Here is a 15,195-nt window from a genome sequence, read left to right on the forward strand (position 1 = left end):
CACCTGCCCTTCTATAAGTCTTTGTGGGAAAATGTTAGTAGTCACCATGAATTTTATTTGTATTTATTATTTATTTTTTCTAGAAAAATTTTATTTTTGACTGCATCAGGTCTTAGTTGCGGCACACAGGATCTTTCCTTGAGGCACGTGGGCTCAGTAGTTATGGCACGTGGGCTTAGTTGCCCCACGGCATGTGGGATCTTCCCGGACCAGGGATCGAGCCCATGTCCCCTGCATTGGCAGGAGGATTCTTAACCACTGCACCACCAGGGAAGTCCCTATTACACTTCTTGTTGTCAGGATCCTGGGACAGTTTTAAAATTGGTGAGAACCCCAAAGAGCTTCTGGGTAGGTGGGTTATAGCTATCATTATTTGCCAAATTAGAAATTAAAACAGTCTTAGTTATTCATTTAAAAATAATAAACCAGTACATAGTAACACATTTAACATACTGCTTGTTTTGGGGTTTTTTTGGGCCACGCTGTGCAGTTTGCAGGATCTTAGTTTCCCAACCAGAGATTGAACCCGTGTCCCCAGCAGTGAAAACACTGAGTCCTAACCACTGGACCGCCAGGGGATTCCCACATTTAACATGCTTTTTATAGGAAATATTTTCTAAAACAAAAATTTAATGAGGAATGGCATTGTTCATACATTTTGCAGATTTCTTTATTATCTGGCTTGATAGAAGACAGCTGGATTCTCATATCTGGTGCTGTCAGTTGCAATGTAAATTTTACTGGAAATATAAAGCAAACCCAGTCTTACAGAGGTATAGCCTTTTCAGGCAACTGTGGCAATTCTTTCATACTACATCAAAATTTGGTAGCTTCTTAAGGTTGATTACAGCATGCAGTTTGAAACCCTATGATTAACTTACCGTGCTCTGTTACATTAAAATTTATTGGGTTGTCTTGTACTTTGAATGGAGCATTTCTAATACCATTCATTGGTCATTTGGAAAATACTGATTCACAGAGTTATACAGATCTTTTAAATGTTGGCATATTTCATTATACAGTTACATTAAAAAGTCCTTAAAATACCACATTCATGTGTGTAACAGCCTACCTAACTCGGTATAGGGTTGTAGTTATAACTCCAGAAAGCTCGCTGGCACAAAGAGAGCAGTGACTTTTGTCCTGTATTTAAGAGTCTTACTACTATCTGGCAGAGGACGAAGATGGTTGGATGATAATTAGCTAGTGGCAGCCTAGTTGTCCGCAGCAGCTGACGCCATGGGGACGGGCAGCAGGGGACGGGCAGCAGGCAGTGCTGGGTGGTCCCCTGCAATGGGAAATCGTCCTCTGGTCCCCCTCACACTTAAAGGTGTATGTAAGATGGTCCTGTTAAGATGAGTAACAGATATTTTGTGAGAATTCAAGGAGAGCGTGCTTAAACCAGAGGTAATTGTGATTTTGATTATTTTGCTTTCTATTCCTCCATCATGGTCAGCCTTCCACTTGTTTATTGTTTGTCTTTCCCCCCATTTTCTCCGTTTTCCAGTAGCTTGCGTGGAACAGTTGGAACTCTTTGGGAATCGGTCTGATTTTTTTTTTTTTTGCGGTACGCGGGCCTCTCCCGCTGCGGAGCACAGGCTCCGGACACGCGGGCTCAGCGGCCATGGCTCACGGGCCCAGCTGCTCCAATGGCATGTGGGATCTTCCCTGACCGGGGCACGAACCCGCGTCCCCTGCATCGGCAGGCGGATGCTCAACCACTTCGCCACCAGGGAAGCTCAATCGGTCTGAATTTAAACGTAGCTTATGAAGTAGCACACCTTATTTATGTATGTGAGTTTACTGGAGCAAAGGGTGTGTCTGACCTCCCATTTTCCTGGCTTTTTGACGTTTTTGACTCCCTCTCTCCTCAAAGAACAGGAGCTGTGATGCACACATTTGTGTACAAGACCACCCGAACAAAGGTCCTGAGGCAAAAAGACTCAGACCTGTATATCTTTTATGCTCTCTCAGTTCTCTTTTCCCGAATGGTTAAAGATCTGAACCCATATCCCGGGGCAGTGCTTATTTAAAGAGTCAGTAAATCATTTCTTATTCTCCCTGCCCTCCAGGTGTTTTTTTCTTTGTTTTTCTTTCGTTGTTTTTCTTTTGCCTTTGGGGTGAATGGCTCTGAGTTTCAGCACAGGTGTAGGTCTGCGTAACCACTGCCCCAGTCAGGACCCAGAACCTCCCCTCACGCTGTGCTGGTTGTGTCTCCACCATGGCCATGCTCCCCATCCCATACAGGTTTGTCATTTTGCAGATGTCGAGAAAATGGAATCATACAGCATGTAACCTAATCAGTAGTTGCTTTTTATTGCTGCTTCCATTCTGTTCCACGGAGGGACACCTGGGTTGTCTCCAGTTTTGGGCAGTTACAAATGAAGCCATTATAAATACCCGTGTTCAGGTTTTTGTGTGAACATGAGTTTTCATTTCTCTAGAGGATGGTGTAGAGTTGTTGTGTGAGGTATGCTTCGTAAGAACCTGCCACCTACTTCCCAGGTGCCCGTGCCCTCTCCCACTCCCCCATTGATCTTCATCCTCGCCAGCACTCAGAGTGTCAGCATTTTTCACTTTAGTCATCCTGGTAGGTGGATAGTGGTTTTAATTTGCAGCTATCTAATAGCTCACAGTCACACATCTTTTTATGTATTTATTTGCCATCCCTATACCCTCTATGAAGTGTCTGTTCAAGTATTTGGGGTTTTTTTGTTTTGTTTTTCTGTCAAGTTTGGAGAGCTCTTTATATGTTTGATATAAGTCCTTTGTCAATAGGTGATTTGCAAATATTTTCTCCCAATCTGTAGCATGTCTGTTTATTCTCTTAACAGTGTCTTTCCGGAGAAGTCCAGTGTATCAAAATTTTTTTCTATGGATCTTGCTTTTGGTGTTATGTCTAAGAATTCTTGGCCATGTCTCACGTGATTACTTCTAAAAGTTTTAAAGTTTAAATCTATGTTCATCTACGGTCTATTATCAGTTAGTATTTTTATAAGGTGTGAGGTTGGAGGGTTTTTTGTGTTTTTTTTTGCCTATGGATGTCCAACTGTTTGTTGAAAAGACTGCTGTCCCTTTCCATTGAATTACTTACACCTTTGTCGCAAATCAAGTAGTAATGTTTACATGGGTCTATTTGCGGACTCTCCTGTCCCATTGATCTGTGTCTGCGTAACACAGCACCATCTTGATTACTGAAGCTTTATAGTGAGTCTCAAAATCAGGTAGTGTAATTCCTCAAACTGTGTTCTTTTCAGAATTGTTTCACTTACTCTGCTGGATTGCGATTGGAATTGTGTTCAAATATACCGATTAATTTCAGGAAAGCTGACACTGTTGCTGTGCCTACCAGCCCTGAACACCATATGTCTTCTGCTCCCACGACTTTACCTGGGAAACTAGTTTTCCTCCCAGGAACTTTTCAACACTTTCTTTGGCCACTGGTTTTTTAGAAGGTTTTGAAAGTAGGTGTTCCTTGACAGTCCGGGTGGGTCCCCTCAAAAGGAGGGTAAGGCCTGAGTGGTGGTCTGCTGACACCAACGTGGGGAAAAAAAACCAACCAGAAACAGCTTAGTCCTCTGTCCTAGGCTGTTCTGTTTGTGGCTTTATACAAATAAAGGAACTCATTTGAAATTGGCTGTGCTTGACTAGTTTTCAAAAGTTTTAGTTAGCACAGTCACAGTATGTTTAAAATCTCTCCTCTACTTCTGACCCCAATCCTCAGCCCCCGAACTTCCTTGTCTTTTTAAGTAGTTCTAAAGAAAATCCAGGCATTTAAGAGAGGATGCTGCCATTTGCCCCGGTGTAAAAGGACCTTCAAGGTCACAAGTAATCTAGGTAATCCCTTTGTTCTGGGATCCTTTTGTTCCTACTCCCTCCTGCCCCCAAATGGGCAGCTGCTGTACCCGTTTCTTTCTCTGATATAACCTTTTTTTAAAAAATTTTTTATTGAATTTGTTAAAATATTGCTTCTGTTCTGTTTTGGTCTCGGCATGTGGGATCCCAGCTCCCCAAGGATGGAACTTGTACCCCCTGCATTGGAAGGCGAAGTCTCAACCACTGGACTGCCAGGGAAGTCCCCACTGGTACAGACTTTATGGGCTGCTTGAGGTGGTGTCAGGCCTTAGGCAGTACTTTGGTTGTGCCTTTCTGCATCTGCTTTGCTTTGCTTCGCGTGTGTGGGTGGTTTTACCTTCATTATAAAGGCAGTACATATTCGCTGAGACATTAAAACAACATGGAAGCAAGAAGGCAAGAAAGACTCCGTCCCTCAGTGAACATGTGTACTTAACGTACGATGGGTGTTGTCCTGTTTTTCATCTCGTCCACATGTACAGCTTCCTTCATTCTGTAAGGACATCCTGCTAATTGATTTCTCTCTTGGTGGACATTGTCCCTTAATATAGTTTTACTTTCTTTGAAACTACATGAATGTAGAGTGAATTTATGTACATAAATAAATTTTGTAGATAAATGGGTTTTTCAAACACCAAAAATGTTTAATACTTTTAGAGAAATACTGCAGAAAATGGAACACTTACACCTGATTCAGTTGTTCAATGTACACATCATTCACTATGCCGGGCCCTCAGACAGCTGTGATTTGTGGAACTATTTGTTCCCACTCAGAATAGCCCATTTCTGTCCAGTTCTTGTCTCCCCCCCCCCAAAAAAAATACAGCTTTATTGAGATTTTATATATCCTGCAATTCACTCATACAATTCAGTGGCTTTTAATAAATATATTCACCCATCACTACAGTCAATTTACCACTCCAAAAAGAGACCCCTGCACTCCTTAGCCATCACCCTTCCACTCTCCCTCCCAGCTCTAGGCAAACACTGATCTGCCTTTTGTCTTTGTGGGTGTGCTTGTTCTGGGCACTTTATATGAATAAATGGCGCCATACAATATATGGCCCTTAGAATTAATGGGCATTTATGTTTTAAGTTTTTCTCTGTAAAAAATGGTGCTTCAGTATAAGAAATATGCTTGTATATATCTTTGGGCATGTATGCTAGTTTCTTTGGAATGGATATCTAGAAATGGCATTTTGAGTGAAAGAATATTTGACTTTGGTTTTAATAAATACTGCCTTTGGGGAGAATAATTTGACTATAAATTTAGACTTTAGCCATTTGACACCACCCATTTTGTGATGTGAGACTTAATCTGGTAGATGAAAAGTGGTATTGTGTTAATTAGGAAAGTTGACCAGATTTGTCATTTGTATTTCTTAAGAATTTCTCCTTGTTGTGGTTGCGTTGTCTCTTTTGATTGTAGGATCTCTGTGTGTTCTGCATATTGATCCTTTGACTCCTGTGGGTTGCTGATACTTTCTGCCTTCATCCTGTAGCTTCTGTGCAGCTCCGTCTCTGCTGGGCTTGCTGGGACTTGTTTTTCCTTTCCACAAGTGGACTGCCCTACCCAATATAGCAGATAAGACCAGATGTGTAAGCAAGCAGCACAGACATAATTATAAGCTCCTCAGTCGTGCAGGGTGTACACCCCTCTCCATGCCCGGCCAGTGTTCACTCAGTCATCAGTCATGGTTTGTGGGACAGACATGATGGCAGTTAGCATGATCCTCTAAAAACAGATGATTTTTACATAATGAAGCCAAACTGAAGACCCCAAACAAATAGTTTTATTTAAGGAACACAGATTTATACGTGGCCTTCTTTGGGGCTTTATTTTCATATAACTAATTTAAATCAGGATTATTTAAGAGTATAGAGCTAACTGTCAGGTTTCAATACAGAGTCTACTTTGAATCCTCAGACTCTCCCCAGGGCAGGACCACCACCCGCAAGTGGGCTTTCAGCTCCCTTCATGGGGCAGGCATGGAGCCAATTCATATAAAAATCAAAATAAAACCAGAACACCGTTGTGGTATTGATTAAGCCACGGACGGTTTCATTGTTAATATGACCGAAGGAATTCAGAGAGTCACTGGAGGCAGCCCTGCCAACTTGGCAGGGGCAAGATAGCCCAAAACCACACCTCACGCACATCCTCCACAGGGCAGCAGAGGCGCTTCTGATGGGGCTCTGCTGCCTGTGATGATGAGGACAGGCTTGATCAGATGGCTGCCTGGGGCTGGCAGCCAGGGTCCAAGCACCGGCACCATCTCAGTTCTGACCCACCTGTTTTTTGGTTTTTTTTTTGGTTTTGTTTTGTTTTGTTTTGTTTTTGCAGTACGCGGGCCTCTCCCGTTGTGGAGCTGGACTCGCAGGCTCAGCGGCCATGGCTCACGGGCCCAGCCGCTCCGCGGCATGTGGGATCTTCCCGGACCAGGGCACGAACCCGCGTCCCCTGCATCGGCAGGCAGACTCTCTACCACTGCGCCACCAGGGAAGCCCTGACCCACCTGTTATTGAGTGTCACAGTGCTTTCAGGGCCACCGGTGGTTTCCTCTTCATTTGGTGGGACATAGGCTTGACGTGAGCATTCGGAGATTTTCAAGGCCCTGCCCACCCTCAACCTGGGCCTCATCTCCCACCTCCTCCCTTGCCCATTGCCTTGCTCCTGGTCACTCTGGAACTGTCTGGAATGTGCTTCTTCAGGATCTCTGCCCAGCCGGCTCCCTTCACTCTCTGGTCCTGGCCCGGATGTCCAAGGCCTGTGGCTGTTTTCCCCTCTGTCGCATTAGCCCTCTTGTGTGAGGGCTGCTTATCTGTTCCCTCCTGAAGCCCAGGGCGCAGCCTGCTCTTGACACATCAAGACACTTGGCAAATAGGGGGACTGACTCCTGTGAGAAGAGGGCACCCAGCCTCAGCCTCTACCTCCCAAGTTAGTCGTGTGTGGAGAAGACCAGTGTTAGGAAACAGTCGTTAGAATGTCGCCCTCCTTACTGTAATTGCAGGCAAATACGGTGTGCCCGGGGTGGGGGTGGGGGATGAAATCCTTGTAATGCAGTAGTGGATTAGAAATGATGTTTTTGAACCATAGTTGCAGTTTTCCACTTCTAAGAGGTTTCACAAGAGGGATTGAGGGCCGGAAAGCACTTGGGCACTTCCTCATGGCCCACAGGCACTGTGGTCCTTGTCTGACTGGGGGGCGGGGGTGAGCTTGTTGGTGAATGGGCCCTGCTGCCTGGTCAGCACCTACTCCTTTCCACCCAGCGGCTGCCAGGACTGGTAAACCTGGGCGAGAGCAAAGACAGCTCAGACCTGCAATTTTGCTCCATACCTTTGTATCCTTGGTTCCCTCCAGGTTCTGCCCAAGGACTGGATCTGGATCTGTTCCCCAGTCTGTGCGAGGCCTGGCTTTGCCTGAGAATTCCCCCAAAGGGGACTGGAGTTGACACAGAGCCATCGAGTTCTCCCACAGAATTGTAGGTTTTCTGGGGGCGTCCAAAGTTGTTTCCCAATGCCCTGGAGGTTCTGGTTTCTTGGGGAGTGTGATAGCTGACACCTGTGGGTCCTTGCTTTTGTGGAAGCCTTACCAGACCGCCCCCCCTCTAATCAGCTCAGCTTCTCAGCTGGGCTTAGTACGAGTGGTACATCTTCTGTCTCTCACCTTCAAGTTATCAGATGTCTCTTTGCTTCTTTGAGCTTAGAGCCAGGTTTTTTGAGGATCAGCACATTGGGAAATCAATTATATCTGAATTCTTGAAAATAAGTGATGGCGCTAGAAGAGTTCTCCTGAGCAGCGTGAGAACTTGGTGCAGGAGGCTGTGCAGTGCCACTTGGTAGTGGCTTTGGATGCGTTGTTGATCTTTGCCACTGGGAAAGAGCACTGCTTGTGGGAGCTCAGTGTGTGAGAGAGATGACCCTGACAGATGACCACACAGTTATACAGCGTGCTGCAGGACAAAATCATTGTACAGTTGTTTGCTTGTAGTGTCACTCAGATGGCCAAAAAGGAGGTGGTGGTGGCTGGGAAGAGTCATCTGTAGGGGATGGGTGAGTAGATCATGACATAATGGTATGGTGCTATTCGAAATCAAATCCATGTACGCATATCTGTATGGATCCTGAATTGGGATCCACGTATTGTGAATAGTAAAAGTGCTTGTACCTTGTGCACGTGTATGTACATGAACATTGGGAATGCCTTCCTTCTACTTAGACTCAGAGGCAGGGAGGTCACGATTTCCCTTTATTTATCACTGCACCCCTTGCCTTGCTTCTGTGAGCATTTCATTCATTGTGTAAAATCCTGAAGTAAAAATACCTGTCTCTTTGCTCAGGACCTGTACAAAAATGTTTACAGCCACTTTATTCATATGTAATGCCTCCAAACTGGAAGCAACCCGGATGTTGCCGCTATCTGAGTGAGCAGATAGTGGCATGTCCTTGCCACAGAACCCTCTCAGCAGGAGAAAGGAATGCATTGTTGACATGAGTCTCAAGGGAATTGTGCTGTGTCAGAAGGTGCTCCGTAAGCTTACTTACACATGCTGTGTCCATTCTTCAAATGGCAGATTGTGGATATGGAGAAGATTGGCCATTGCCAGGGGTTTGGGGCGGGCACAGAAGGGAGGTGGGTGTGGCCGTAAAAGCACCCTCTGAGGGTCCTTGTGCTGGGCTGCTCAGTATCTTGAGTGTGGGGAACACACAGACCTCACATCATGAAATGCATGCAAGTGAATAGGAGGAGGATCAGTATATTGTCGCTCTCCCAGTTGTGATATTGCACTATAATTTTGCAAAATGGTGAGAGTAGGCATTTTTAAAGTATTTGTGGCTAAAGAACTTTTCACAGCATTGTGCCTCTTTGCTCAGGACTTCCTTCTTTATTTCTTCCTGACCGGTGCCTCTGGCTTCATTCAGGAGCTCCATCTAACATACTTTATTTCAGGGTGAGCAGTCCTCCTTAGGGAAGGGCCACTCCTGTCTCATGGAGGAAAAGCAAAGAGAGTAGCTGCTCCACAGCTTACAGGCCCAGGGCAACATCCCTCTCAGTCCAGCCGGGACCCTGGGTCCATCTGTAAACACCCCATCTGCCTGATCCCAGGCTGTGATCACTGCCTGAGAATGTTTATACAGCGCCCAGCACACAATAGGGACCAGTACTTGGGAGTTACTTATTTGTGAAATCCTGGGAGCAGACGTTAGATCCTTCTCACGTGCCCAGTGTTTCCTCTGCTGCTCCTGCCCCAGCATAGACGCCAGCCCTCTCTCCCAGGCCGGCCCCTCCTGAGGAGCTGTGCTCTGTGCACCCGCCCAGTGTCTGTGTGGGAGACTTTGTTTCGTATCTCAGCTCTAAGCTGCCTTGCTCTCTACCTTTAATTATGTGAGAATTTCACACATGCTTGTATGGATGCTTCATGCCGAAAATTTTCCTGTATAAGTTTAATAGCTATATTCCTTGCCTCTTAGGCTTGAGGGTTTCTTATGTTCTCTTTTTAAAAATAAACTTGAAATTTTGGGTTAATTTTAGATGTACAGTAAAGTTAGTAGAGTGTGTTCCCATGGACCCCTCACCTGGTTTCCCCCACTAGCAACTTACATCAACACCTGAGGGAACTAGTAACTCCAGACTTCTTTCTCCCACACTGATACTCTGTGTTTTGAAGGTGGTCGTGTAAATTGATGAGGTTGTTTGAATATGCTTCTGGCCCTAATTTTGTGGGGAGCTTTTTAAAAAAAAAAAAAAAAAGAATTCTGAGGGAGAGCTCCTGGAGATTCTGTGCAGTCACTCTGATGTAGCCAAGAGAACCCTCCCCGCCCCCCCCCCCCAGAAGATTCTGCTGCTGAGCCATGCAGACATGGCAGGGAACCATGGGCTTGTACCAGAAGGTGATTCAGGAGCCCAGAGTGGGGGCCTTACGCCACTGATGGATTTTCAGAACCAATATGCCATTTCTGAACACTCCTTCTGCAGTATATTTGGACTTGCAGAAAGATATCAGTGTTCTAATTTACCTTGATAACCCCTATTTTATGTAATATTCTTTAAAATGGATTCAGTGCCAGGAGAGAGGAGAGGAGGAGGACCAAGCAGAAGTCTGGGGGTTTTGACTTGGAAGTCAGGGTGAACTGGTAGACTGGGGCTTAAAATGTGCTGGTTAGGCTCTGCTTGACCAATTCAGGGACCGAGTGTTGGCCCATGGCCTCTGGTAATCCATGTGTTCTGCCCTTTTAACTGAGCCATGGTTTTGCTCACTGGATTGTATTACTAGTTGGGACTTTTTTTTTTTTTTTTTTTGCGGTACGCGGGCCTCTCACTGTTGTGGCCTCTCCCGTTGCGGAGCACAGGCTCCGGACGTGCAGGCTCAGCGGCCATGGCTCACGGGCCCAGCCGCTCCGCGGCATGTGGGATCCTCCCGGACCAGGGCAAGAACCCGTGTCCCCCTCATCGGCAGGCGGACTGTCAACCACTGCGCCACCAGGGAAGCCCACTAGTTGGGACTTTTGAGGAGAAATCTGGGGGGCTGAGTCGAGAGTGACTCTGGGGCATGGCTGGATCTTCGTGGCCCAGGTACCTCCTGGTGGCAGCATATAGACTCTTAGTTGGAAGACCGTGAGGTGGGTTTAATGGGGTTGTTTGGTTCCCTCTACCCAGCGTTTTGGGGAGAGGTTTGAGAAATATTTGTGAAGTGATAGAAAATGTCAAGGCCAACAATTTGGAATTTTCTATTTTTCTCATCCAGGAGTGAGATTCAGGTGCTAAATCAGCACCACATCATTTCCATAGCAATTGGCCAGTGTTCTTTGGGGTCAGGAGCTCTGGGTTGTGACATCACAAACAGAAGTCTGTGGGGAGAAAAGCTGGATGTAAGCACAGGCATCCTCAGTAAAAGAGGAGGAAATATAGGCTTTGTAACTAAACAAGGGAGCCTTTTGTGTTTCTGAAGTCACTCTTTAAAAAAGGTATTTTGTGCCACATATATATTAAAATATGCCTCTGGTACTTATCACAAGGTTGTTGTCAAAAGGCTTACCAATTGTGAGTAATGGAAATGAACTCCTTTCGTATTTCTGGGTGTCATGTATATATTTCGGAATGATAATTGCTCTCCTCCCCTCCTTGACATTTAAGTATATCAGAGACCTTTTTGTCTATGTGTTTGAGGCATACCATATTGTCATTGGTATTTGCAACTGTGTGTGTCAAAAAAATTAGTGTTGTAGTTCGTATTTGGCCAAATGAGAGTTAATACATTGGGAAAATTCCAACTAGGCAGGATATAAAATTCGGGAACAGGATCACTTTATATAGAGTGATAAATATATGTATGTGCCAATCTTGCACTTCTTCCTTGATGATAAAGACAGCCTTATCGTTTAGGATATTTCTGGAAGCTTAATACAGATTGTGGTATCAGGCGCTTTTATCATTTAATTCTGGTCCGGGGACTTACCGTGTCTTAATTAAAATTTTAATCCTCTTGTTGAACTAACTCATTTTTATGAGAAGCTTTTTTTAACTGGATATTCAGTCCCTTAGGAGCTAGACTTGAGTTGCCAACCTTTTCTCCAAGGGTCCCATGGCAGTTGGTTGGGAGGGCCTGTTGCTCGACAGGTTCCTCATGTACATGCTGGGCCAACCAGGAGCTTTTTGCAGTTTCACAGCCACCAGCCTGGACCACCGTCTCCAGGCCTGTGAAGGGTGGAAAATTGGTCAGCCCAGCAGGAATGTGTACCCATCGTGTGTAAAAGATGGGACATTGCTCAGGAGCACCTGGTTCAGCTGCAGAACCCTACTTGCCTTGCCTTTTAGGAGCCACCTGCAGAGAAACCTTTGTCATTTTTGCATTCGTGCATTATAGACTATGTTTTAAAGCTCTTGCCGTAGGCTGGATTTGAACTGAGGAACTAAATTAAAAGTACCAGGCCTACGTCAAGCAAATTACTTTAAGATTTATAGTGCATTCATGTGATGTGTGTGTGTGTGTCTGCAGTGAAGAATCACTCTACTGCTGCTTCTACAGAACCTCTTACTAGTTTGTGTTCTCCCAGTGTTTGCTTATTGGTATAAAGGGAAATGAGAATGTACACACTCTTATTCCATCACAGTCTCTCTCTTTTATAGCAAGGGTTGCATATGATGATATATATTGCTTGGTACCTTAATTTTTAAAAACTTTAATATAACTCAGAACATTTCATATAGGTACACTGAGAACCTTAAAAAAAACTGCTGCATAATATTCCATTGGTGGAATGTGCTGTTTATTTCAAAGGCCTTCATAGGGTTTTTCCTCATAAAATATTTTGTGTGATGGTTTGAGGTGGTTAATATATATGCGCATATATTTATTTATTTATTTATTTATTGGCGCCACACCGCGAGGCCTGCAGGATATCTTAGTTCCCTGACCAGGGATTGAACTTGGGCCCTCGGCAGTGAAAGTGCAGAGTCCTAACCACTGGATTGCCAGGGAATTCCCTGAAATGGTTAATTTAGGAGGGTAAATGTGGAAATTCTGTCAAAGCACCCAATGTTTCATTTTGCTTTTTAAGCATATAAGTTTTAGAGTTTAGAGTTCAAGCTAGTTAAGCAACAGGAAAAGGAATTTCTCCTTTCCCTACTTCCCTCCCCCAGTTTTTCTGTCAGGATGTCATGGTTGAGGGGTCAGTTTAAAATTTTATGTTTTCATAGACAGCTTTTAACACAATTGCTAATTAACTGTATATATTGATATTTAATAAAACAAAAGTATCAGGAGTGGCAGTGGTCTAAATTTGAGTAGTAATACCTGTTTCTTAGCTTCCAAGGATTTCTAACGTGTGTTTTGAGATGCTTAAGAAGGAAAATCGGATGGTTTATATTCAGGAATTATTTGAGAAAAGTAACCTGACAATTGGAGTTTGGAGTTTGTCTAGAGGGGAAAGGGGAGGGTGCTCTCCATGGTGCTGAATCAGATTGACTGCTGATCCTAATGGTGTAAAGGCTCTGAGTATTGGAGTCCAAGGACACAACTGTGCAGCTATTTAAAAAACCACATCTCCTGTTTGTAGTTGAGACACTTAATTTCTATTGGAGTGTCTGATTTACCAAGGAAAGCCGACTGTACAGGCAAACAGAACAGCATTAGTTGCAGTGAGCTATTCTGACATGCTGGAAGGACAGGATTTAAATGTGAAGTATGGGCAGTAGAGGCTATTTAAATCCTAAATCCCGCCAAAGCCTTTTTAAAATTCTTCTTTTAAACCGTGGACCTATGTCAAAATAAAGGTCATCGCAAATGGAGCTGATTATTGTGAGGTGTAATGTGTTTTCAAGTCCCATTTAGCATTTTGAAAGAAACAAAAGTTTATATTTAGTAAACATACTAGTAAATACTTTTTGGGTTAAAGTGCAATTATTTGGGCACAATTGGAACTTAATAGTGACTGGAAATTGTCAGAGTACAAGTATATATATATATTTTTAATCTAATTCAAGCCATGAAGGTAAAAATCATGGAATTTCTTTGTTTTCTTTAAAGCTGGAGATGCAGATGACCCACCAAGAATTACTCAAAACCCTGTTATCAACGGGAATGTAGCCATGAGTGATGGGCACAACAACACAGAGGAAGACATGGAGGACGGTAAGTACCTGGGCTTTGTTTACGCGCATTGGGCAAAAAACTGTCGGAAACAGACATTTCTTCCTTGAGTACTTCTGAGTTTCTTAAGAGTAGCTAGTTTTCAGGAGGTTGTATCTGAGGAAAATTTAGGAGCCTGTTTTGGTTTCAAATTTCAAGGTTGCCTACAGATTTCAAGGTAAGTTGATTTTCCCCAGCCTAGGAGAGAAGGTTGAAATACAGGAGTTTGTAATAGATGGGTATTTGCTCAGGCCTACAATTAATTTTCCAGCCACTCCTAGTATTCAGAACACAAGTATATCTTACTGTCCTTTCCTTCTCGTCTGCAGCACGATACTTCTAGACACTGGAACGTGGCTTTCTATTGCATTCTTATTGTAGCAAGTATATCAGTTGTTTGTAGCTAATAATCTCTCCCCACTCCGGTTAGGTGCAAAACCAGAATCGAGCTTTGGGCTTTGTCCCCCAGACTGACTTTTGGTCTTTATCTTCTCTGTGGAAAGTGTATGCATTTGTACGTGCATGGACATTTTGTGCCTAGGAAAGCCTTTCTTTTGAGGCTGTTTCTTCGCTGTAATTTATTAGACTGTGTGACCTGTGCATTTGCCAGGTCGAAATCATGAGAAGGTAGCAGCCAGTAATCACTTTATGCAGCCCCTGGAATCTTGCAGTGTAATATGAAACCATGTTCTGTCAAAAGCATGTCCATCAATCCTCATGAGGGTTGTGTCCTTCCCAGGGGTGTAACGGGGCAGTTGAAAGAAACCATCAGTCACGGGCTGCACCACCAGAAGGACTGCTGTTCAGACCTCCTGCCAAAAGTTCAGCCTCCATGAGAAACTGCAGCCGTAGTTGAGAGTTCTCTCACAGTGCGGTTTACCCCTGGCAGCTGGCTGAGGCAATATCTGAGGAAGGTAAAGAGGCGTGGTCTGACCCGCTGCTTTGTTACCTGTGGAGTGCACTTTCCACCGCAGATGAGGGCAACGGTGTGGGTGTGGTCTCTTGGTTGCTGGGCTCTTGGTTTTATTTCAGACCCTGGAGATGCCAAAAGAGGTTCAGAGAGTGCAGTTGGGAAGGCATGACCAGGTCTGATGTACCAGGCGTGAGTCAGGAATCGATTGTAGTCTCTCCTGGAGCAGTGAGCGGTCCAATCCAATCAGAGCCCTCCCGGTCTGGTTTCCACAGAGCAATTTCATTCTCGTTTTTCCCCAGGTGTTTTTACGGGGAGGGCTTGGGAGGAGACAGATGTGGATAAAAGGGCAGGTTCTGTTGGCCTCTGATGCCTTTTTTGGTGGATACTTCTTTGTTGGAAGGGACTGTCCTGTGCCTTGTAGGATGGCAGTGTCACCTGTCACCACCACCACCACCCCACCCCACCCCACCCCCTGTGCAGTCGTGACAACCGAAAATGTCTCTAAACATGGCTAGAAGTCTCCTGGGGGCCCCAGATTGCCTCATTTGAGAATCAATAAGGAGATCATAATGTACATAAAATCCCTTTTGAGGCAAATTTTACTAAATTATTGGTAGTAAATAATGGTGCTATAGAACCTAAAAGTAGAAATGCTCCTACTGCGAATTACCAGACGGGAAAAGCATGTTACAGGAGAAAGTAGAAGTGATCTTCAGTAACGCTTTGTTCCTGGCCTTTCTAAAGGCCCAGGGTCAGGAGAGAGAAAGATCGTATCTATGGCAAGGGGGGTGGGAGGGA

General features: G+C 44.6%; 1 protein-coding gene across 2 annotated transcripts in view; it reads left to right on the forward strand.

The window, feature by feature from the left end:
- Positions 1–15,195, forward strand: part of USP7 (ubiquitin specific peptidase 7) — a 56,496-nt gene that overhangs the window by 12,517 nt on the left and 28,784 nt on the right. Inside the window, exon 2 of one of the 2 annotated variants that reach the window (XM_019928730.3) lies at positions 13,383–13,487. In XM_019928730.3, coding sequence (XP_019784289.1) covers positions 13,383–13,487 — 105 coding nt within the window. Of the gene's footprint in view, positions 1–13,382; positions 13,488–14,262; positions 14,399–15,195 lie in introns of those variants that run through there. The other variant, XM_019928731.2, reaches the window with a different exon arrangement.

Source organism: Tursiops truncatus, chromosome 15 (assembly GCF_011762595.2).
Source record: "Tursiops truncatus isolate mTurTru1 chromosome 15, mTurTru1.mat.Y, whole genome shotgun sequence".
In the NCBI taxonomy this organism is placed as follows: Eukaryota; Metazoa; Chordata; class Mammalia; order Artiodactyla; family Delphinidae; genus Tursiops; species Tursiops truncatus.